A 24,727-nucleotide genomic window follows, 5' to 3' on the forward strand; every position below is an offset into this window, starting at 1 on the left:
CATTTCAAACAATTTATTCATGAAAAAGGACAGCTGCAAAGACACCAATGAAAAATGATATTACTAAGTATATGCTTAGTTTATTGTCCAAAATCATCAGTATTTGGAGTGACGACATGAAATTCACACTGACAATGTTTATACTCCTGTAACTTGGTATTATATGTGCGTCGAAAGGAATCCAGCAAATACCTGAAACATTTTTATATAAAGGTTCGTCATAAAATTATCATTAATGAAATGGTCTGAGAAACACTAGAGCACACCATTTTATCCAGAAATAGAACACTTACATTGTTGGTATACATATAAAGATAAAAAGCTGGGTTGTGCCCCCACTCCAGATGTCGTTCCCACAGGTCTGAATCGGTTTTGTATTAAGAGAACCAAATGGGAGATACCACCCCACCCCACCCCCCCTTCAGTTGATCGATTGATAAAGCCAATATTTACTTATTTTTTAATCAGATGCGTAATCCCACTGTTATTGGACTATATTTATCATGCATAAAAAGATCAATCCAGATATACAGACAAAAATCCTACGGGTTTGTTTCGAGATGCCCAGGAGGCAATTTATTGATTTGTATTTGTCTCCCATGAAAGACACTTCACAATATCCAGTGCAATTTCTATGAGAACAGTGTCAACAAGGAAGAAATAAGAGAACAGGAGTCCATGATGACTGGCTCACAGAGACTGGGAAGTCTCGGATCGGAATTGGACTTGGGTAGGAGCTGGCATAAAAGTGAGGTGCAAGCAATTAGCAACAAATCCACTAATGTGGGGGTGAGGTGGGGGGGGGGAGGGGGGGGCATCCCAGCCTATAAAATTGTGAATTTACTAAATATATTGTGACATATCTTTCAAACATTATTTTGGTAAGACATTTTAAGATTTTGTTTTTTAAAAAAACCCCGTATAATTAGTCAATTATTAATGAAAGATATTTTATAGAGCAATGTTCACGGACTGGCCTTGGTGGCATTGTGGTTAGGCCATCGGTCTACAGGCCGGTAGGTACTGAGTTCGGATCCCAGTCGAGGCATGGGATTTTTAATCCTGATAACGACTCTAAACCCTGAGTGAGTGCTCCGCAAGGCTCAGTGGGTAGGTGTAAACCACTTGCACCGACCAGTGATCCATAACTGGTTCAACAAAGGCCATGGTTTGTGCTATCCTGGCTGTGGGAAGCACAAATAAAAGATCCCTTGCTGCTAATCGGAAAGAGTAGCCCATGTAGTGGCGACAGCGGGTTTCCTCTCAAAATCTGTGTGGTCCGTAACCATATGTCTGACGCCATATAACCGTAAATAAAATGTGCTGCGTGCATCGTTAAATAAAACATTTCTTTCTTTGTTCACAATGTCGAGTGCCTGTGGTTATTTGCTAGGCTAGTTTTTGTGCTTGGCACTAAGTGAATGTGATTGATTAGGTTAAAACACCGATAGTGTTTAGGAAAGTGTTTGAATTTATGGGCATGTATTCACAATTACGGCATTCTTAGAATCCAGGCTGTACCTTCCGTCTGGCCTCGGTGATGGAGACTGTGGCTGTGGAGTGGGTGTGCACGGACTGCACGGTCTGCACGCGGCCACGCCTCTTCCAGTACGCTACTTTCACCTCGTCGTTATACACCACGTTGGACAGAAAAATAAACAGTCCCTGCAAATGTAATTGTATATTATTATTTTAAACAGGGCTGTAATTGGAGGACTAAAAAAAAACATTATATACCTCTTAAAATTTGTGTCCATTTTGTTTAGCTGGAGAGGACCCTATATTGTTGTATCCTGCCATCACCTGGTTCATCTCGCAAGCACATCAATTATGGATACTGGGAATGCATTTTATTTTAAAAAATAAAAATAAAAATCCCCACAAACCAAAACCCCCCACAAAACCGTAGCTTTTTGTGGAGCAATAGTCATTCTGCTTCAACAGGCAGGACGTAGCCCAGGGGTAATAAAGCATTCGCTTGATACACGGGCGGTCTAGGATCAATCCACATCGGTGGACCCACTGGGCTATTTCTCGTTCCAGCCAGTGCTCCACAACTGGTGTAACAAAGGCCATGGTATGTACTATCCTTCTGTGGGATGGTGCATATAAAAGATCCCTTGCTGCTAGTCGAAAAAGAGTAGCCCATGAAGTGGTGACGGCGGGTTTCCTCTCTCTATATTTGTGTGGTCTGACACGAATAACCGTAGATAAAATGTGTTGAGTGCATTGTTAAATAAAACACCGGCCTCGGTGGCGTTGTGGTTAGGCCATCAGTCTACAGGATTTTTAATCCAGATACTGACTCCAAACCCTGAGTGAGTGCTCCGCAAGGCTCAGTGGGCAGGTGTAAACCACTTGCACCGACCAGTGATCCATAACTGGTTCCACAAAGGCCATGGTTTGTGCTATCCTGCCTGTGGGAAGCGCAAATAAAAGATCCCTTGCTGCTAATCGGAAAGAGTAGCTCATGTAGTGGCGACAGCGGGTTTCCTCTCAAGATCTGTGTGGTCCTTAACCATATGTCTGACGCCATATAACCATAAAAATAAAATGTGTTGAGTGCGTCGTTAAATAAAACATTTCTTTCTTTGTTAAATAAAACATTTCCTTCTATGCATTTGATGGTATAGATTATTTCAATGGATATTATTTATAACACTACTAAGTTAATAAAATCTACTTACAGTGTACACATTAACATTCACTAAATGTTCATGAATCTACTATAATGACTGTTCAGGAAGTATTTGATTGTTTGAGAAGTTAACTTAATTTACTGTGGTGTTCATTGATATGTTTTGTTTTTGGTGTGTACCATACGTACCTGGAATACGTTGAGACGAGCGAACAGGTACTGGAAGGCCAGCATGCTATACGTACCTGGAATGCATTGAGAAGAGTGAACAGGTACCTTCCACTATATGTACTTGGAATGCGTTGAGAAGAGCAAACAGGTACTGGAAGGCCAGCGTGCTACCTGGAATGCGTTGAGAAGAGTGAACAGGTACTGGAAGGCCAGCGTGCTATATGTACCTGGAATGCTTGGAGAAGAGCAAACAGGTACTGGAAGGCTAGCGTGCTATACGTACCTGGAATGCGTTGAGAAGAGCGAACAGGTACTGGAAGGCCAGCATTCTATACGTACCTGGAATGCGTTGAGAAGAGCGAACAGGTACCTTCCACTATACGTACCTGGAATGTGTTGAGAAGAGCGAACAGGTACTGGAAGGCCAGCGTGCTATACGTACCTGGAATGCGTTGAGAAGAGCAAACAGGTACTGGAAGGCCAGAGTGTTACTGTTGAGGGCCAGAATGCCGAATGTCCACGTGATGCCAAGCAAAGGCAGAAGCACCGCTGTAGCTTTTACACTGGAACTGAGACAAACTAAGTGAAGTAAACGATCGTCTCAAAAATGAATGTATTTGTATACTGCATTTTTTTTTTTAAACTGCCCCTACAAATACGAATTTACAGGCACGCACAGAGTATACAAAAACATATTTGCCTACTGTCTACTGTCAGCAGTATACAGGGTCAAATTAAAAACTTCACAACCGTTTCATCTTGTCTAATTAGTATATATAATAGAAGAACATGTTAAATATGGTATTTTGTCTTTGTATAATGTCCAAAGAAAGAATAGGAATAAATGTTGAGTCAAAAATCTGTTTGATGCACCCACAGCATTCGTCAAAACCACAAACAATAAAAATGGTAAGTGGCGACAGCAGGTTTCCTCTCTCAATATGTGTGTGGTCCTTAACCATATGTCTGATGCCATATAACTGTAAATAAAATGTGTTGAGTGTGCCGTTAAGTAAAACATTTCCTTTCTTCTTCTGAATAAAAACCATGTACACATATTGTCTTGTCATCATAGTACAGGCATATATATATATGCATACACCAGTACATACATACACATACACACACACACACACACACACACACATACATATACATCAATACATCCATCCATTCATCCATCCATATATACATACACATGTATATATACACATTACAAAATAGGTCATGTATCGGTTCCAGAACTGGACCGTTTTGATACAGTAAACATATATTGGTTTCCAATACTGCTTACATCAGTTTCTGACATTCTGTTTTCTTCGCATTGATCTTCAGCTTGAGGAAGGTTTTGATGACTAGCCCCAACACAAACACGTTGAACTACATATAAAATAACAATGATGATAACACAAAACTTAGTAAATTTACACCGACAGACATGAAAGAGGACACAAACAGTTGTACACAAGACATTTGCAAATAATACGGCTTACTGTTTCAGATAATCAGACTGGGTTGTTTTTAGAATCAACTTCAATTTTTAGAATATAATTGTTTTCTTTAATCATTTATTAAACACATATATTTAAATACTAATAAAAAGAAGTATTCTGAGAATACTACTAAAGCAATACATGTCCCCTACCAGGCCCAACACATTTGTGTATCTCCTAAGTTCAAGGGCCATAACTCTGGGGAAAATAGGTAAATCACCAAGGAAGTTAAACTTTATCTGTAATTGTATCTGATAAAACTATATACAAAATCCCATCTCAATATCTTCAAGCAAATGGAAAGAAAAGTCAAGAAAACTAATTTTCGTATCTCCTAAGTTCAAAGGCCATAACTCTATGAAAAATGGGTAAATTGCCATGAAAAAAAGAAAAAGAAAGGAAATGTTTTACTTAACGGCACACTCAACACATTTTAATTACGGTTATATGGCGTCAGACATATGGTTAAGGACCACACAGATTTTTTTAGAGGAAACCCGCTGTCGCCACATAGGCTACTCTTTTTACGACAGGCAGCAAGGGATCTTTTATTTGCACTTCCCACAGGCAGGATAGCACAAACCATGGCCTTTGTTGAACCAGTATGGATCACTGGTCAGTGCAAGTGGTTTACACCTACCCATTGAGCCTTGCGGAGCACTCACTCAGGGTTTGGAGTCAGTATCTGGATTAAAAATTCCATGCCTCGACTGGGATCTGAACCCAGTACCTACCAGCCTGTAGACCGATGGCCTGCCACCGAGGCCGGTAAATTGCCATGAATGAATGAATGAATGTTTAACAATGCCCCAGCACAAAAATACACATTGGCTATTGGGAGTCAAAATTGCCACGGAAGTCAAACTTAATCTGTAACAGTACATGATAAAGCTATACACAAAATTTCAGCTCAATATATCAAGGCATTGTGAAAAAAGCCAATCCGGAAAACTATGTGAGACAAACGGACAGACAGACAGAAGGACGGAGATGAAACCTATAGTCCTCTCCAAATGTACCCCGCAAGAAATCAGATACATGTATACCAAACTAAATACACCAACACCAACAACCCCCTCAATCCCCCCCCCCCCCCCCCCCATATCCAATTAAAGAGTTAATGTCAAATTAGCGGCAGATTACAAATGATCATTAAATACTGATTTGTTTGTGAAAACACAACTCACTCCAACAATGACCAGAACTGGTCCAACAAACGCCCAAATAGTCCCCTCTTCTACAGACAGCCAGCAGCTGAAAATATGCCACAATAGACTTCAGCAAAAAACTGTACCTACAGGACCTATATAGACTTGTTAAAGAATCTCAGTGACAGAATGAAATAGAGTTTTTAAAACAAAAGTGTAGCCTACTTGGCGAATACATGGTAAATGTGAAGGACATTTGTGTATATTAAGTTGGCATAGTTTCTCTGTATTTTATGCATGATTAGTTCATATGTATTTGAATGAAGTGTCATGTACGTTAGCAAAAAGCCACAAAGAAGATGCATATTGTAAACTGGGGGATAAGGGATATTTTATATAGTTTCTCATAGATAGGACATTACATACCACAGCCTTTGATGTACCAGTCGTAGATACATGAGGGGTAAACCCGAATCCATCGATGACCATTGATCCTGTGACCGATTTTTTAAAACCCTAAAGTGGAGACACATCCCCACAGGACACCCCACCCATATATTTTAAATCGATGACGTCAATCATTTGTATGAAGTGTCATCATAAATATCAAAATAGTCATGAATAACGTGTAATATCATTCAATAAAGAATAAGATAGAAGCTATTACCTGAATGAAGTGCCATATCCATTGACATCAAGTCCAACAGACAAGCCAACGATGAGGAGAGGCAGACCTAGACATTAAAAACAATTTTGACTGATTATCCTAATCTATTTTATTTTATTCTATTCCATTCTTTCCTACTCTATTCTATTATATTCTACAATTCTACGAAAACACCAACCAGTCAGTAAATGGCGACAGTTATTTCAAGTCGTGTAACAAGAATCCACCTTTACAGTAGCATTATTCATTATCAGTAAATAGTCAAAATACAACACTTGATCTCATTACAATACAATTTATTGAATTACACTATCTTTATCTACCTGCCTCGGTGGCGTCGTGGCAGGCCATCGGTCTACAGGCTGGTAGGTACTGGGTTCGGATCCCAGTCGAGGCAATGGATTTTTAATCCAGATACCGACTCCAAACCCTGAGTGAGTGCTCCGCAAGGCTCAATGGGTAGGTGTAAACCACTTGCACCGACCAATGATCCATAACTGGTTCTACAAAGGCCATGGTTTGTGCTATCCTGCCTGTGGGAAGCGCAAATAAAAGATCCCTTGCTGCTAATCAGAAGAGTAGCCCATGTAGTGGCGACAGCGGGTTTCCTCTTAGAATCTGTGTGGTCCTTAACCATATGTTTGATGCCATATAACCGTAAATAAAATGTGTTGAGTGCGTCGTTAAATAAAACATTTCTTTCTTTTTTCTATCTTTATCTCTCTATATATGAATACAAAGCATATTTTAAAACATAAGTATGGAAATGTAAATACGAACATTTATACAGTCATGTATGGAATTTAAATGAATAAAGGCATGTTTTGTACATAGTCTAACATAAGGTTATACATATTTAAAATGGTTTAATAATGAACATGACTATGCTACTTGTACTGAGGTAGAGATCTCGAAAGCTCTGCTTGTCTGTGTGGAAACATTTCGTAACATGCCAGCCCAACTATTACTATCTGCTTCGAATACGGCACATTAGTCTGAACCCTTCCCTTGAAAATAGATCTGGATCCCTCACTCACAATATGGGGCAACCACTTACTCCATGCGGCTACAATGAAAGGCAAGAGCTTGCCATCACGTCTGAAGACCAGGTACATCTTAATGTTGAGCTGGATTCCCTCCACAAGCATCAGGCTGAACACCGACAGGTAGAGATAGTGGAGGAGGATGGCGATCGCCTGGCAGGTGGCCTGAAACACATCATTCAACACCGTGCTTATATAGCAAATGAAAGGAGAGTAGTCTACAGGCCTGTAATAATCATGTCTTAAGTGTGTGTGGCTGGGGTAGGGGCACAGGTCACATTTTAAACTTCATTTATATAGAGTAAGAAAAAACCTGCACATATTCGTCCTCAAGTGGGCGGCTAAGCCCCCTCCTTCTCTAGCGCCCTCACAGTTCTACGATACAGCAGCACAGAGAGGCCGTTCCACAATAATTACATGACACAAAATTTGGTCATTTCTGTACACCGTCTACCCACATAATGTTTTGTAATGTTACTATCACTCCCCAGTCACAAAACATTCTTTGGTGTCAATTGATAAACAGAAGTAAAGTCTGAGTCTCAAATCCCCTCCTCCCCCACAATTACCCTGACAAACATTGTCTTGCAATGTCAAAAGTCTCAAAACTCATTAGAGGAGTAACAGTAGACAATAAGGATGTTGCGATTGAAACAAGTACACGTATTCTGTACGTTCAAGTAGAAACAAGTACACGTATTCTGTACGTTCAAGTAGTAACAAGTACACGTATTCTGTACGTTCAAGTAGTAACAAGTACACGTGTTCTGTACGTTCAAGTAGAAACAAGTACACGTGTTCTGTACGTTCAAGTAGTAACAAGTACACGTATTCTGTACGTTCAAGTAGAAACAAGTACACATATTCTGTACGTTCAAGTAGTAACAAGTACATGTGTTCTGTACGTTCAAGTAGTAACAAGTACACGTGTTCTGTACGTTCAAGTAGAAACAAGTACACATGTTCTGTACATTCAAGTAGAAACAAGTACACGTGTTCTGTGCGTTCAAGTAGTAACAAGTACACGTATTCTGTACGTTCAAGTAGAAACAAGTACACGTATTCTGTACGTTCAAGTAGAAACAAGTACACGTATTCTGTACGTTCAAGTAGAAACAAGTACACGTATTCTGTACGTTCAAGTAGAAACAAGTACACGTATTCTGTACGTTCAAGTAGTAACAAGTACACGTATTCTGTACGTTCAAGTAGTAACAAGTAGTAACAAGTACACGTAGAAACAAGTACACGTATTCTGTACGTTCAAGTAGTAACAAGTACACGTATTCTGTACGTTCAAGTAGTAACAAGTACACGTATTCTGTACGTTCAAGTAGAAACGAAAATTACATTTATGGCATAAATTTCTGCTGTTTAGATTACACCTTGCTCCAAACATGTAAAATATCATTGCATGCTTTATATAATCATATATTTTAATTGGTATTTGCATGGTAATATTTAAAAACACACAGTGTTAATTGGCAGGTTTATATATATGAAATTGTTTGTGTGATATGTCAGCCTTATTATTTCAAGAATATCATGAATGTGAACTTAATGACAATTGAACTTTTTATAACAGAATTACATTTTTCAAACGTAAAATATAATGACCCCACTCCTACTTGCTACTGTTCCTATGGGCCTGGTGTCATAAACTAAATTACGTAAACTGTTTGCTATACGTACCAGTACATATACAGTCTAAACCTATCTAAGATATTTGATCTCATAAATTAGTGACTATGTAGGAAATAGTTTATTTCAAAGTTTCTTTCACGAAAACCGTAGTAATACTTGGTGAAAGATTCATTACCTGTATATTTGATTGATCACAAAATTACTAAACTCACCCTGTTATTGGTGGCATCCACTCCATCTAGAAAGACGATCTGTGCCACCGCCAGTGTCCAGAGGTTTAACTGAACTCACCCTGTTATTGGTGGCATCCACTCCATCTAGAAAGACGATCTGTGTCACCACCAGTGTCCAGAGGTTTAACTGAACTCACCCTGTTATTGGTGGCATCCACTCCATCTAGTAAGACGATCTCTGCCACCGCCAGTGTCCAGAGGTTTAACTGAACTCACCCTGTTATTGGTGGCATCCACTCCTGCTAGAAAGATGATCTGCGCCACAAGAGGTTTAACTGAACTCACCCTGTTATTGGTGGCATCCACTCCTCCTAGAAAGACGATCTGTGCCACCGCCAGTGTCCAGAGGATTAACTGAACTCACCCTATTATTGGAGGCATCCACTCCTGCTAGAAAGACGATCTGCGCCACAAGAGGTTTAACTGAACTCACCCTGTTATTAGTGGCATCCACTCCTCCTAGAAAGACGATCTGCGCCACCGCCAGTGTCCAGAGGATTAACTGAACTCACCCTATTATTGGAGGCATCCACTCCTGCTAGAAAGACGATCTGCGCCACCGCCAGTGCTCCAGAGGATTAACTGAACTCACCCTGTTATTAGTGGCATCCACTCCTGCTAGAAAGACGATCTGCGCCACCGCCAGTGCTCCAGAGGATTAACTGAACTCACCCTGTTATTAGTGGCATCCACTCCTGCTAGAAAGACGATCTGCGCCACCGCCAGTGCTCCAGAGGATTAACTGAACTCACCCTGTTATTAGTGGCATCCACTCCTGCTAGAAAGACGATCTGCGCCACCGCCAGTGCTCCAGAGGATTAACTGAACTCACCCTGTTATTAGTGGCATCCACTCCTGCTAGAAAGACGATCTGCGCCACCGCCAGTGCTCCAGAGGATTAACTGAACTCACCCTGTTATTAGTGGCATCCACTCCTGCTAGAAAGACGATCTGCGCCACCGCCAGTGTCCAGAGGATTAACTGAACTCACCCTGTTATTAGTGGCATCCACTCCTGCTAGAAAGACGATCTGCGCCACCGCCAGTGCTCCAGAGGATTAACTGAACTCACCCTGTTATTAGTGGCATCCACTCCTGCTAGAAAGACGATCTGCGCCACCGCCAGTGCTCCAGAGGATTAACTGAACTCGCCCTGTTATTAGTGGCATCCACTCCTGCTAGAAAGACGATCTGCGCCACCGCCAGTGTCCAGAGGTTTAACTGAACTCACCCTGTTATTGGTGGCATCCACTCCTGCTAGAAAGATGATCTGCGCCACAAGAGGTTTAACTGAACTCACCCTGTTATTGGTGGCATCCACTCCTCCTAGAAAGACGATCTGTGCCACCGCCAGTGTCCAGAGGATTAACTGAACTCACCCTATTATTGGAGGCATCCACTCCTGCTAGAAAGACGATCTGCGCCACAAGAGGTTTAACTGAACTCACCCTGTTATTAGTGGCATCCACTCCTCCTAGAAAGACGATCTGCGCCACCGCCAGTGTCCAGAGGATTAACTGAACTCACCCTATTATTGGAGGCATCCACTCCTGCTAGAAAGACGATCTGCGCCACCGCCAGTGCTCCAGAGGATTAACTGAACTCACCCTGTTATTAGTGGCATCCACTCCTGCTAGAAAGACGATCTGCGCCACCGCCAGTGCTCCAGAGGATTAACTGAACTCACCCTGTTATTAGTGGCATTCACTCCTGCTAGAAAGACGATCTGCGCCACAAGAGGTTTAACTGAACTCACCCTGTTATTGGAGGCATCCACTCCTGCTAGAAAGACGATCTGCGCCACCGCCAGTGCTCCAGAGGATTAACTGAACTCACCCTGTTATTAGTGGCATCCACTCCTGCTAGAAAGACGATCTGCGCCACCGCCAGTGCTCCAGAGGATTAACTGAACTCACCCTGTTATTAGTGGCATCCACTCCTGCTAGAAAGACGATCTGCGCCACCGCCAGTGCTCCAGAGGATTAACTGAACTCACCCTGTTATTAGTGGCATCCACTCCTGCTAGAAAGACGATCTGCGCCACCGCCAGTGCTCCAGAGGATTAACTGAACTCACCCTGTTATTAGTGGCATCCACTCCTGCTAGAAAGACGATCTGCGCCACCGCCAGTGCTCCAGAGGATTAACTGAACTCACCCTGTTATTAGTGGCATCCACTCCTGCTAGAAAGACGATCTGCGCCACAAGAGGTTTAACTGAACTCACCCTGTTATTGGTGGCATCCACTCCTGCTAGAAAGACGATCTGCGCCACCGCCAGTGCTCCAGAGAGGTTTAACAGCAGCAAAATCCTTTGAGACCACATCCTAATGGTAAAACACAACCCGTTAAACTCTTCTTGAACTCTTCTCTTTTATATTTTAACGCATGTATGGTTGTTTGTATCTAATACCACTCCTGATTTACAAATGTATATTAAGATCGTAAATGAAATGTGTTAATAAGGATGTGTGCCTGTTTGTAAATCACAAGTAAAAAACAAAAACCAACAACAGAAAAAACACACACCATAAAACACAAATATTGACATATACATCCAATTGAAACCCAAATGGATACTGAACGTTAGAAAGAAATATTTAATAAAATATATAATTTGGCGTATAATTAGGAAAGGTACGATATATGATCTAACGTGCTTATAACCAACAAATGTTTGAACGGAATCTCTCCTTGGAACAAAATCTAGGAGACAGAGGATATGTGTTTATAAGTGCTGACATGATTTTACTGGTTAATTTAGTAACTGTATATATGTGTTTCTAAGTGCTGACATGATTTTACTGGTTAATTTAGTAACTGTATATATGTGTTTCCAAGTGCTGACATGATTTTACTGGTTAATTTAGTAACTGTATATATGTGTTTCTAAGTGCTGACATGATTTTACTGGTTAATTTAGTAACTGTATATATGTGTTTGTATTTGAGATACACTGTAGTCGTGATAGGTACTGGCTTCATCCAAAGTGATTTTTCACGGATCAATGGAGGCCACTCTCTCTAATTACCATGGCTAACCAATATCCTCTGTCCAGATAGCCGAGGTGTGCCCAGAACAGCATGCTTCAACTTTCATTGGCTATAAACACAACAGTTAAGCCATACTGAAATGAAATGTAGTCAAAGGCGATGACCACAGAGAACACGGATATCTTTGTATTTATATTTGATTTCATCATCTGACATTGAACATTACACGTGGATACATTTTAAAATGTCTGTGACTAATACAAATGGACACATTTAACAGACATACTGTAATGAGTAATAGGATACAAACTAAATAATTTGAAAGACATTAAAGAAAACTAAATTAATATTCGCGTTTCTTTCGTTGTTCAGTATGCATTACAGACATCTTCTTTCAATGCTGGTTCTATAGTTGCAAGAACAAATTATTTCAAATATTCCATCTGGTAACAAAATAAATTCTTCATGTTTATTTTTTACACAACTAGTATAGACCTAAAGGAGATATAACTCAATCTGATTGAAATCAGCTCCACTGGTCTATAGATTATTACCTACTAGTGGTAGACTAGTAGAGCCCATTTCAACAGACTGGCTAATTCCGCTGGTTTCAACAGATTGGCTAACGTCTCTAGTTTCAACATATTGGTTAACTTCGCTGGTTTCAACAAACTGGTTAACTCCACGAGGATCATGTCTGTAGACAAAAAATGTGATGAATACTGAAACTATACTACACTATCACTAGGCACACTATCCCCAGAATGTGGAACATCAAACACAATAATTATACAATAAACGAGAGGCGTGCTCATTAAATGCTGTAATGGTAAAGGGGCATCTATATTATTGTAAAGTACAATAACACGTGTTACACACACACACACACACACACACGCACACACACACACACACACACACACACACACACACACACACACACACACACACACACACATATATATAACGGCCACCGTAATTCCCGCCCAATACATTTCCTTCTTTATTTTACCTGTATATAACGGCCACCTGTTGTTTGCGGCCATTGGCCACTATTTTTGGACAAAAATGAATAGTTGAACCTGCTATAACAGCCACAAAATTACAATGACCACTATTTTTGTCCATAATTCAGTTGAACTTGCCATAACGGTTATATACACATGTATTGACCTGCACCATCACAATATAAAGTTATTGTTTCACTTAAGTTGAAATAAAACAGCTGCATGTTCCAGTGATATGTTCTGTCATTTAATTTACACGGTGACTTGTTATTGGTTGAAGTAAAACTTGCATTGAACTTGCGTATATATTGGACTCGTCAACACTGACAGGTAGTGTATTCCAAGGTGTGTGATTGCTGTCAGTCAGACAATCAGTTCTGACAATCTGCCGCCATGTTTGTTCTGCCATTACATATCGGCAAACTGACCCTTTTGTTAATGTATAATGGTTTCTTACCTGCAACCTTTTGTGTGTCATACATTAATTTGATTGGTAACAGAATGTAATTGAAAGCAATTAAAGATAAATAGTGTGTAATAGAATGAGTTTCAACAAAATTTTAAATAATATTTTTTATGTAGCAAATATTAATTTCTCTCTCTGTCTGTCTGTCTGTCTGTCTGTCTGTCTCTCTCTCTCTCTCTCTCTCTCTCTCTCTCTCTCTCTCTCTCTCTCTCTCTCTCTCTCTCTCTCTCTCTCTCTCTCTCTCTCTCTCTCTCTCTCTCTCTCTCTCTCTCTCTATTATTATTTTTTTTTTTTTTTTGATAACTGTTGATACTTTATGCATTCCAGTTTGGTAGTGGGGTTTTTTATAGTAAATTATTTTCTATGTGTTTTCCTTTACCTGTATATAACAGCCACCTGTCCTTAACAGCCACTTTTGCCAGGTCCCTTGAGTGACCATTATATACAGGTTCGACTGTATATATATAGGATAATAAACGAGTTACCAGTTATTATCAAATTTATGTCCCGAGTGAAATAATAAGTGAAAATTATTTCACGAGGGACATAAATTTGATAACTGATACCGAGTTTGTTTTTACCAGCTATTTGGGGGTTTTAAAAGCCTTTATTTTCGATATATAGCCTACATCGGCTACACGTCCATGTACATGTGTAAATAGAAACGATGTAAACTACTTTACTGTTCTGGGTATTGCTTTAACTTTGTATTTTATTCACGGTTCACAGTTAATTTTCAAAACCCAAAGTTCTATATATTCTGTAAAACAAAATCTATAATGAATTGCACTAAACTACCATTTTATTACAAGTTTAACACTGAAAGCAGAAAGACGTAAACGCAAATGATTTAAACTATGTGACATCATTGTTTGCTTTGCTAAATCGTGATGACGTCATATTTTTTACCGACAAGGTGATTGGTTTGTTGGCGTCAAATCGTCCAATAGTAGTGTTCGTTAAACCAATGCATGAAATTATGATTTTTATTTTCCCCATTATGAGTGCCTGCTGGGGTAAATATATATATATATATATATATCTGTGCGTGTGTGTGTGTAGCACCATAATTACTCTCTTAGTGCATGCACATCAGAAGAATACACAGCGATCACTATGCTGGCCCAGGGCGACCAACTTTCCAGAATTTAACCCATATCCGGAATTCCGGAATTAATGCCGAATATCCGAAAAAAATTCCAAATTCGCTATCAGTAAAATTTTTTGGAAGCAACCATTTCTGGATATATTTTAAATTTTCTATATTTTTAAATCCTGTGTTTATTAAACCGAGTTTATCATTAGATGCATTCTCCATTTCAACCCGGTATTATCTACAGTTTTGTGCTATTACTAAGACTAAGAAGAGTAAACTGAAGCCATGTATGAAATTTGTCTTACTTGTTATGCAGTTTATGTATTAATTTTAAAGATATTTCTAATATCATACAGTAATTACTATGGGGCAGACATCAGTTCTATGGCGATGCATGCAATGTCGCCACGGTGGGTAAAAACCTGAATATATAACAGAACACTTGTGATAGTACAAAAACAAAAGAAACTGATCCACAGTTCTCTTCTTTTCGTATGCTTTCAGTGAATTTCACATGCAACATTTTACAAAATAATATTTGGCTACCAGTAATCTGTGACACATTAATGACATTAATATACCAGCCGATCTTGTTTTATTCAAGTAAGTTGAACTATAAACAATATAAATTTTTACAAACCACTGTTAGATTTTGCCGCGATATTTTTCTTTACACTGGCACCCCAAAAGTGCTACTCTAATAGTAATGTACGCGTAATGCATAACGATAGCCAGTCTTAATGTGGTTACCAGACGTTTCGTCCCCGATTCAGTTAACCACAAATTAGTTCGACCCCACTGATGGAATAATGCAAATGTGGCAATGTACCTACATAAAAATAACATTGGTCCTAAGTCTGTTTGTCACTTTATTACTAATTTGTAGATGGGAATGAAACTGTACTACACTATTTGCTAATAAAGTGGGGCTTTTAAGGGGTTTTTTGGTGACAATTTTTAATGTTTAGTCTGTGTGTGTGTATGTGTCGAGTGCGCATGTGTGATAATGCTGTTAATTGCTGTACTAGGCATAGTAACTTTATTTACACTGATGAATATATTTAGCATATTTTACAAGACAAGCCATGCCATAAAGTAGGCCTATGCCTGCCTAAAAAGGAAGTAGAAAAATTCTGCCACTTATGTGGATTGATTTATACTTTTATTATCGAATACATAATATTCTAATAAATAATTTAAAAAAATTATTGTTATGTATCTCTTTGATTGTTGTTATGTTTTAAATGTGTCAAACATGGCGCTGTTTAATTTATTTTTTTTTTTTTTTAAATGGCTTTTTCGCGTGATTTAAACTATTGTTTTGAAAGGGGCGTTAGTGTGCTTAACAAATAAAATACCAGAAAATTCCGGGAAAATATTTCCATTAGGCTGGTCGCCAGTTACCTGAGCCAGATGTGTATGGTGATGGTGAAGGACAGGGCGGCGATGGACACTGTGCATCCCATCACTGTGAGCACCTCCAGCGACACTCGGGCGGCCTGTGAAAGCTGTCAACACAAACACTCGATGTATTAGACAGTCACACTGGTGTTAAAGGCTGCCCAAGTCAGATATATACTCAAACAGTCATAGAGTGCACATTCAAATATGTCTGCATTTACATATAACATATTATGGTTTATAAACATGGCGTTGTTTATGAATGTATACCATAAGACTTTCTACAAATACATGTTGGACTGTATATAAATTCGAGCTCGATACACTGGGTCTCGCAGGTTCCGCTGTCTTTTTTACAACCAATTTTACTTTGCATAATACAATGTACAAACAGGACAACTTCCGTTTGTCACAATAGCAATGGAAATTGTTGCATCATTTAGCTTTCTGTACATAAATAATTTTAATTGTAAGACCAGGGAAGATTGGTTGGTGACTGATTGGGGACTGGTTTGCGACTGGTTGGGGACTGGTTTGCAACTAATAGGCGAGTGATCGGAGTATGATTGCAGATCAGTTGCCGATCAATCGCCAACCTTTTTGAGATGGCTTTGGGTGGCATGGCTGTAGTATTTGCACTCTGGCTGGTTTGTTCTCGTAGTCTTGTCTCTTGATTGGCGATCAGCAAATGAATGATTGCAGACTGGAATGGAATGGAAAATTGTTTAACGTGCACATTCAGAGAAAGCTGTTGTAGCACACGCCTGTCCTGTGCACAAGTACCCACCTCAGCCAGTTCTTCCGTCCAGGACAGGAAAGGGTTGGGGTGGGTGAAGAAGGGACCGCCTACACTGGCAGGTGCAAGAGAGCATCAGCAGTCCAACCGTAGTCGGCAACAGGCGGGAGATCGCAGACCTCTCAGCACATGTATTTATATGGTGCTATTACGTGGTCTGCGAGTGGTCGCATGCCAGTCGCAAGCGATAGGTCACTGATTGGTTGCTGGTGTTTGTCACAGTGTGCCACGGTCACCGACCAGTAGGTGATCAGTCAGCGATCAGTCTTCCATGATCCCCAACTGATCGCTGATTGGTCTGCGATCAAAATACCCCCAACCCAAGAAAATCACTTTTCGACGATCAGTGAAGACCAATTTAAGACCACTAAAAACTTTTTTTATGACCATCAGCAACCAACTTGCGACCACCCGATTTTTTTGTGGTCGCAAGTGGTCGTAAGAGGTCGCAAGCCTAGTGTGACTGGGGTTTAACTCATTCATAGAGACTTAGTGATTACTGTCTTAAGATATTGGTTTTATCCTGCAACGGTTAGAATGGCAAAGGCAGAATAAAGCCGATATCTTAAGACAGTAACCAGTTATCTTATTTATCCAGCAATCCACATAAAATGAAAAACTAATGAAACGAACTGTTTTATTTTATAACTTTAACCTTTTTTCCAGAGTAAATTTATTTCTTATTATTAAATAAATAAAACATTTCTTCTAAAATACGGTTTTAAAAATCAAAATAATAAACAAAAGAATAAGTAACTTTGAACAATATAACAATCTTTTGCTGATCATAACTAGCGTAAAAGTAGATCCGTCGTAAAAAGCTATATTTTTGGTCAGTGACTGAAAATATTGAAATTGATCTAGTCATCTTATCCTGACGATACATGTAGTGATTGCAGGATAAAAGATTATGATCGTATTCCTGTAAGAAATTTAATAAAAAATCAATTGAAAAACTGAAGTCGGTAGATCGATGACACCATAAAGACAATACGTTTGATCGCCTTGACTTGTCACGAGGCCCGAGGAGTAATATAGTGACAGTGGTGGTGCTGCCAACGGCTCAGATGTTGTTGTGGTAGTAGTAGAAGTACTGGTAACAGTAATATTTGATTAAAGAGGAGGAGGAAAAAATCTCACATAAGATCATAATATACTCTTCAAAAAAGTAGAGGAACCTGAAATATTAATGTCAATATCAACTATTAGTCCGAGAATACGTTTTGACCACAGACATCCTAGTAAAGAACGTTCAGGTCTGTTTATCAACACACCTAAACACATTCCATAGTTTGCACGTGGATCACGCAGTTGCCCCGTACACGTGCGTGGGGTGTCATTCTCGATTTTGACAATTTCCAGTAAGCTCGATTAATCACTGTGGAACATTATTTCTGTCAATCTTTTTTATTCTGTTGATCATACAGTTGTTATTGTTTTGTTTTTAGTCATTTTTATTGTTTGAATTTGCAATTTACTGATAAAAAGCATTGAATTTCACTTCTGACCCCAATCATACTTCAAGATCTTTGGTGGTCATAAAACCTACTGTAATACTAAACTACCGGTTGTATTGTTTGTCCAATTAATTCACTACTATCATATAACCATTCCCCACAGCTAATATACCTTACAATTGTAAATTCTTATTAGAGTTCCCCTACTTTTTTGAAGAGTATATATTGGATGCATATGCATATACGTCATGTCAGTTTGACCACGGGTAATACAAGTAATTAAATAAGTCATTTATTAAACCTACTTGAATATGTGTTACTTGCATGAGAACGGCAAAGTTGGTCAAGTGACTGCATGCACACGTGGTGTGGGTTGTGTTGAACGCATGCACTCTGCAGCCGTCTGTTCTCCAGGTTGCATCTCTGCAAAGGTTAAAGGTTAACATTCTAGAAACTCTCAGTTTAGAGCCAATCGTGATCCTAACCTTTATTTATTATATCTCTCTTTAGTCTTGTGTAATGACATACAAAGTTAAAACCGAAGGACAAAATACAGTTCCATGATATGGGGTCTACTCCAGCTAAATAATACTAAAAAAAACCCTTTTAAATAAATAAAAATAGCACATGTTCGTATTTCCAAGTGGGCAACAGCCCCCTTGCCCATATAATCTAGTACTTATATTTATATTTCTGGCATCTTCTTGGGGTGGAAGAGAAGCAAGATGTTGGTGATTTTTGGCATACTTCCATTCCATCAGGGAAGTATTCAAGCATGCCTGTTATGAATGTAGCCTCTCAATTCACCAGCGAGTTGTGTTAAAAACAAGGAACTTTTAGTACTAAATATATTTCAATGAATATATCCCCAATCACCAACCCATCTTTATTATTATTTGTTTTATTATTTCAACTTATTTTCATGCTTATATCCAATTAAGGTTCAAGCACGCTGTCTTGGGCACACACATCAGCTATCTTGGCTGTCTGTCCAGGACAGTGGGTTGTTGTTAGTTGTTAGTGGTTAATGAGAGAGAAGAGGGTGTAGTGGTCTTACACCTACCCACAGAGTCGTTAAAACTCGCTCTGGGTGGTAGCCGGTACCTACCAGCCTTATGTCCGATGGCTTAACCACGACACCATCGAGACCGGTCCCAACCCATCTATCCATCCCCACAACGCCTTTTAAAGCTGTGCAATGTACATGCATTACGGTAACATTTTATCATTTAATAATATAAATAGCTATTAGTAAGGAGGCTACACTTGGGTTTAAAGCTAATCGTGATATAATTTCTAAATGCCTTCACTGATAAATTACTGTTACATAAATGCCATTTGGCTACAGTGGTGCAAAAATACAAGGCACGCACAGGGAATTAATGATAACATATATTGGAATTATCATACAAAAACTATAACGATATTGAATAGACTGGGTTAGGTAAACGACTCACAAGGAATTAGTATCCAGGTATACACAGCTACGTGACTTAACGCTAGTGCTGTTACCCTGAAAAATTAACAAATAATAAGTATTAATATTTATGAAAGGAGTAATTTCATGACAAATAGATGTTCTTAGTGGAAAAATGTATCCCAAAATAATAGGCCTACTAATATGAATAAATAAAAAGAAGAGAATACCATAATTTGTTAAAAGAATAAAAAAATTATTTTTTCTAGTCAGCATGAGGAGCCATGTTCCTCAATTTCTGGTATATTAAAGCCTGTGGTATATGCTATCACATCTGTAGGTTGCATATAAAAGATCCCTTGCTACCAATGGAAAAATGTAGTGGGTTTCCTCTCTATGATTATATGTCAAAGATTGCTAAATGTTTGACATCCAATAGCCTAGGTTCAATAAATTAATGTGCTCTAGTTGTGTCGTTAAACAAAACACACTTTAACTTCCTCAAATCGTCAGTAACATAATAACCAACATGGTTTACATAGTGATCAACATAATAAATGGATCCTCAGGTCAAATATAATCCTTGTGTGTTGGAAAGACACATATCCAAACCATCAACACAGTTTAATAATGAAAAACACCTCATTTTAGAATTGATTAAAAAAAAACCCTCGCGATTATCCCTGCTAACTGGGGGCAGCCATCTTGTGTCTTTTTGGTCGATTTCGCATATTTATGACTGGCTAAAAGTGACGTCACCTCCTCATTTGTGTAAACTACTGCCTATTAAAAGTTACTCTCTCTGTATTTCCTGTATAATACAGCATCAAATAACAATATTACAACTCTCTCTCTCTCTCTCTCTCTCTCTCTCTCTCTCTCTCTCTCTCTCTCTCTCTCTCTCTCTCTCTCTCTCTCTCTCTCTATCTCTATCTCTATCTCTATCTCTCTCTCTGTATATATATATTTTTCATTAGAGAGAGAGTATATATATATATATATATATATATTAGTATTATACAGCATCGGCTAACTATACTAAAACTTACTTTCTCTGCTTGTATTTCCAGTATAATATGACATCAGCTGACTATACTAAAACTTACTTTCTCTGCTTGTATTTCCAGTATAATACGACATCAGCTAACTATATTAAAACTTACTTTCTCTGCCTGTATTTCCAGTATAATACGACATCAGCTAACTATACTATAACTTACTTTCTCTGCCTGTATTTCCAGTATAATACGACATCAGCTAACTATACTAAAACTTACTTTCTCTGCCTGTATTTCCAGTATAATATGACATCAGCTAACTATACTAAAACTTACTTTCTCTGCCTGTATTTCCAGTATAATATGACATCAGCTAACTAAAAGGCAAAAGTTATTCTGACACACAAAAGACAAATATAATCGATGATAAGTTTTTACTGCCGTGTATGAAACGTTATAACATGGAAAGAGAAATGTCCTAAGGTATGGAAACGAGCAATAGTCCATGAAAAGGGCGCACCTGCAATATGCAAATAAGCCACATCACTAGAGGGGGTCCAAAGCAAAGTTCACACAGTCACAGCGAGTGGGTCCACCTTGAGCATTGATACAGGCCTGACACTGTCATCTCATTGCGGCCACTAAACGCTGGAGAAAGTTCCTGGGAATGCCATTCCAGATCTGAGGAAGGATCAACCAGAGTTCCTGCAGTGTTGTTGGAGGATTTGGAAGACCCTATATCATAACGCCACCACCTCTAAAACGATTCTCTTCAAAAACGTAACATTCACCTTGATGTCTGTAGACACGTGTCCTGCCATCAGATATGTGGAGAAGGAAACAGGATTCATCACTGAAGAGGACATGTCTCCAGTCACATGCTGTCCATCGCAGGTGATGTCTGTACCACTGGAGATGTCGATGTCGATGTTCTGGCATCAGGATTGTTCTTCTGGCTGGACGTCTTGCACGGATGCAGTAGATGCGTAGACGTCGTCGGACTGTCATCACTAATAGACCTCTGTTGCCAGGGATGGTACGGGCTGTGGCGGTTGCTGGCTGGAACCTGTTTCACAGATGCGTGGTTCAGATCCATGTGTCTTGGAGAGGGGTTGTCACGGGTGGTCGGCCCCGCTACGGGGACGGTCCCTGACCTGGTTCTTTTGTTGATATCGTTGCCTTAAGTGCCATATGGTGTTTCTGTGGACATTGAATTGATGTGCGAAGTTACACTGTGAGGTCCCAGATTCAAGCATCCCTATGACTCACCATCTATCATTGTCACTGAGGCGTGGCATGATGAAATTGCATCAAACAGTTCACTAATGGTGTTTTTCTGACTTCTGAAGGCTGCCCAGAGCGGCAATGATTTGCGACTGAATGTCTGGCCTTTTATGGTGAACACTGGACAGGATTTCTCCCAAATATTCCATGTTTCTTGCACGAAGCATGCAATCACTGCAACAACTGCTTGCTTGCATTTCTTCGAGCTGTTTCGTGCATATTTTCTCTAGTTTACATCCATAAATCCATTCACAAATTTATTACTCCAAACAATCCATGTCACAATAACGTTTGCCTTTTAGTATATATTAAAACTTACTTTCTCCGTCTGTATTTCCAGTAAGATGGGGGTAGAGAGAAGGGCTGCCACCGGTGGCCTGACCATCACAGAGACAACATGGCCAACCAAAACAGACGAATTCCTGGTAGAAATAAAATTAATGTCTTTTTATTTTATTTTACGACCCCTAATATTTTTCGATGTACATTTTAACATAAAATTTGGTTAAACAAACAAACATAACCCTTGCTTGGTCAAAATATCTGATAGAATATTAATATTGAGTGTTTCATTAATTTATTTATAGAGGTCTATTTTGAATGGAATAATGTGCAAATTATTCTTTTAAAATGGTTTTGGTGTACTGGTGACTAATTACGAATGACTAAAACAACTATTAGTAAAACTCACATTTCAAAAATCTCCAATGACTTCGAAGTTTTATCAAAATCTTTAAACACACTCACAATGACGTGAATGTCTGGTTCTCCTGAAATAACAACCACTACATAAGTTAGTTTGCACGCAGATCTCACCAGTTCTTAACAATTACATACGCAGATTCCACGAGCATCTACAAAATATATACCAAAGGCTGGAGGCAAAAGGTTTCTTGATTAGGATATTAACTTTAGTTCATCCAACATGTTCTTGGTTGTAGACTTATAATTATGTCTATAGACGCTCACGATAGCTCGGTTAATCATTTGATAATGTAGTGTTTGTACATTGTAGAAATGCATCACACTAAACACCCAGAATTCTTCACAATTCAGAACATTTCATCTCATTATGAACATAAACATATACTCGTCTCCGGAAAGGGGGCGGGACGTAGCCCAGTGGTAAAGCGTTCGCTTGATGCGCGGTCGGTCTAGAATCAATCCCTGTCGGTGGACTCATTGGGCTATTTCTCGTTCCAACCAGTGCTCCACAAATGGTGTAACAAAGACCGTGGTATGTACTATCTTGTCTGTGGGATCCCTTGCTGCTAATCGAAAAAGAGTAGCCCATGAAGTCGCGACAGCGGGTTTCCTCTCTCAATATCTGTGTGGTCCTTAACCATATGCCAGACCCCATAAAACCATAAATAAAATGTGTTGAGTGTGTCGATAAATAAAACATTTCCTTCCTTCGACTCCAGAAAGTATACAAAATTTGGGTCTGAAACGTGCCCAACGAATTTGCAGATGGATATATCCTCAGAAATAACATTCACTAAATGTGAAAATAACTATTTCAGGCAAAACAAAAAACAAAACCCCCAAAACAGCAACAACAATTTACGTTTCACACAAAAATATACAATACAATAGGGCCCAATATTTTAAAATTTGAGTTGAGTTTATTGCTGTAATGCACAATGGATGTTGTGCATTTATAATTTGACACATTATATTATGTTATTTTTGGTGGGGTGGAGTGGTGAGGTGTTGTTTGGTGGGGGGGTTGGGGGGGGGGGGGGGGGGGGGGGGTGGGCTGTGTTGATACCTGGGTGGAAAAAGAACAGCCAACGCCCAATTTCAATATGTATCAATTGTATTTTGCAAATTAAAAATTATGCAGTGAATTGTTTTTATACATTACTGGTCTCTGGTCAGTGTGTGCGTCAATTTTGACCCTGTGCGTGAATTATTATTTTTTAAATGTCCAGCAGGAGCTTCAACAGAGCCATCTATACTAGAACTAATTCCGAGTTGCCTCAAATAATAATATTGCGACGCACAATATCTCAAAAAACGCATGGTTTTGTTTTCAATTAGTAGCAGGCATTGATTTTAAAACACGATGTCATAAATGTTGCTTCATCTATATGGAAAATGTGAAGGAAAGCATTTAGGATACCAAGGCAAAGTAGGAGGCACCTTAGTCAATGAGAAGGGAACAAGGAAGACGAGGGGGACATTAAAACCCACAAAATAAACTCGCCTTTTCTGTGCAATCCACAAAAAACACCAGAAAAAACACAACAAATCCAAAACACTAAACAAACAAATAAACAAAATGAGAGAAATTGTGGAACTTTGGACTAACCAGAGACCGACTCTATATATGTTTTGTCATCGTGGTACTTTACAACACTGAATGGTCTTTACCTCTAACACCTGATTACAATTACCTGTAGGCAGATAGTCTGCTGGGATGAGCACTCCACTGTGACCTCCAACCTTTAACACCTGATTTCAATTACCAGTAGGTAGATCGTCTGCTGGGATGAGCACTCCACTGTGACCTCCAACCTCTAACACCTGATTACAATTACCTTTCGGCAGATCGGCTGCTGGGATGAGCACTCCACTGTGACCTCCAACCTCTAACACCTGATTACAATTACCTTTAGGCAGATAGTCTGCTGGGATGAGCACTCCACTGTGACCTCCAACCTCTAACACCTGATTACAATTAACTTTAGGCAGATCGGCTGCTGGGATGAGCACTCCACTGTGACCTCCAACCTGTAACACCTGATTACAATTACCTGTAGGTAGATGATCTGC

General features: G+C 39.3%; 1 protein-coding gene across 1 annotated transcript; it reads right to left on the reverse strand.

Moving 5' to 3' along the window:
- Nucleotides 1–22,709, reverse strand: LOC121370633 (adhesion G-protein coupled receptor D1-like). Its single transcript, XM_041495998.1, has 13 exons — nt 22,641–22,709; nt 22,269–22,371; nt 19,708–19,763; nt 18,556–18,673; nt 16,001–16,104; nt 11,262–11,361; nt 7,175–7,325; nt 6,118–6,184; nt 5,490–5,556; nt 4,104–4,189; nt 3,252–3,378; nt 1,522–1,665; nt 1–192 (listed from the first exon to the last, which is right to left on the reverse strand). Coding segments are annotated over exons 1-13 (1,158 nt in total). The 5' UTR covers nt 22,643–22,709; the 3' UTR covers nt 1–159.
- Nucleotides 22,710–24,727: the final 2,018 nt, after the last annotated feature.

This window comes from Gigantopelta aegis, chromosome 4 (genome assembly GCF_016097555.1).
Source record: "Gigantopelta aegis isolate Gae_Host chromosome 4, Gae_host_genome, whole genome shotgun sequence".
Taxonomy (NCBI): Eukaryota; Metazoa; Mollusca; class Gastropoda; order Neomphalida; family Peltospiridae; genus Gigantopelta; species Gigantopelta aegis.

Bases quoted from the DNA above. Each gene is read 5' to 3' on its own strand.
- LOC121370633 (XM_041495998.1), bottom strand. The intron at 7,326-11,261 runs GTGAGTTCAGTT...GATGTGTTTCAG, and splicing joins TGGATGCCACCAATAACAGG to GCCACCTGCCAGGCGATCGC. The intron at 6,185-7,174 runs GTAAGTGGTTGC...TTTAATGTCTAG, and splicing joins TTTCATTGTAGCCGCATGGA to GTCTGCCTCTCCTCATCGTT.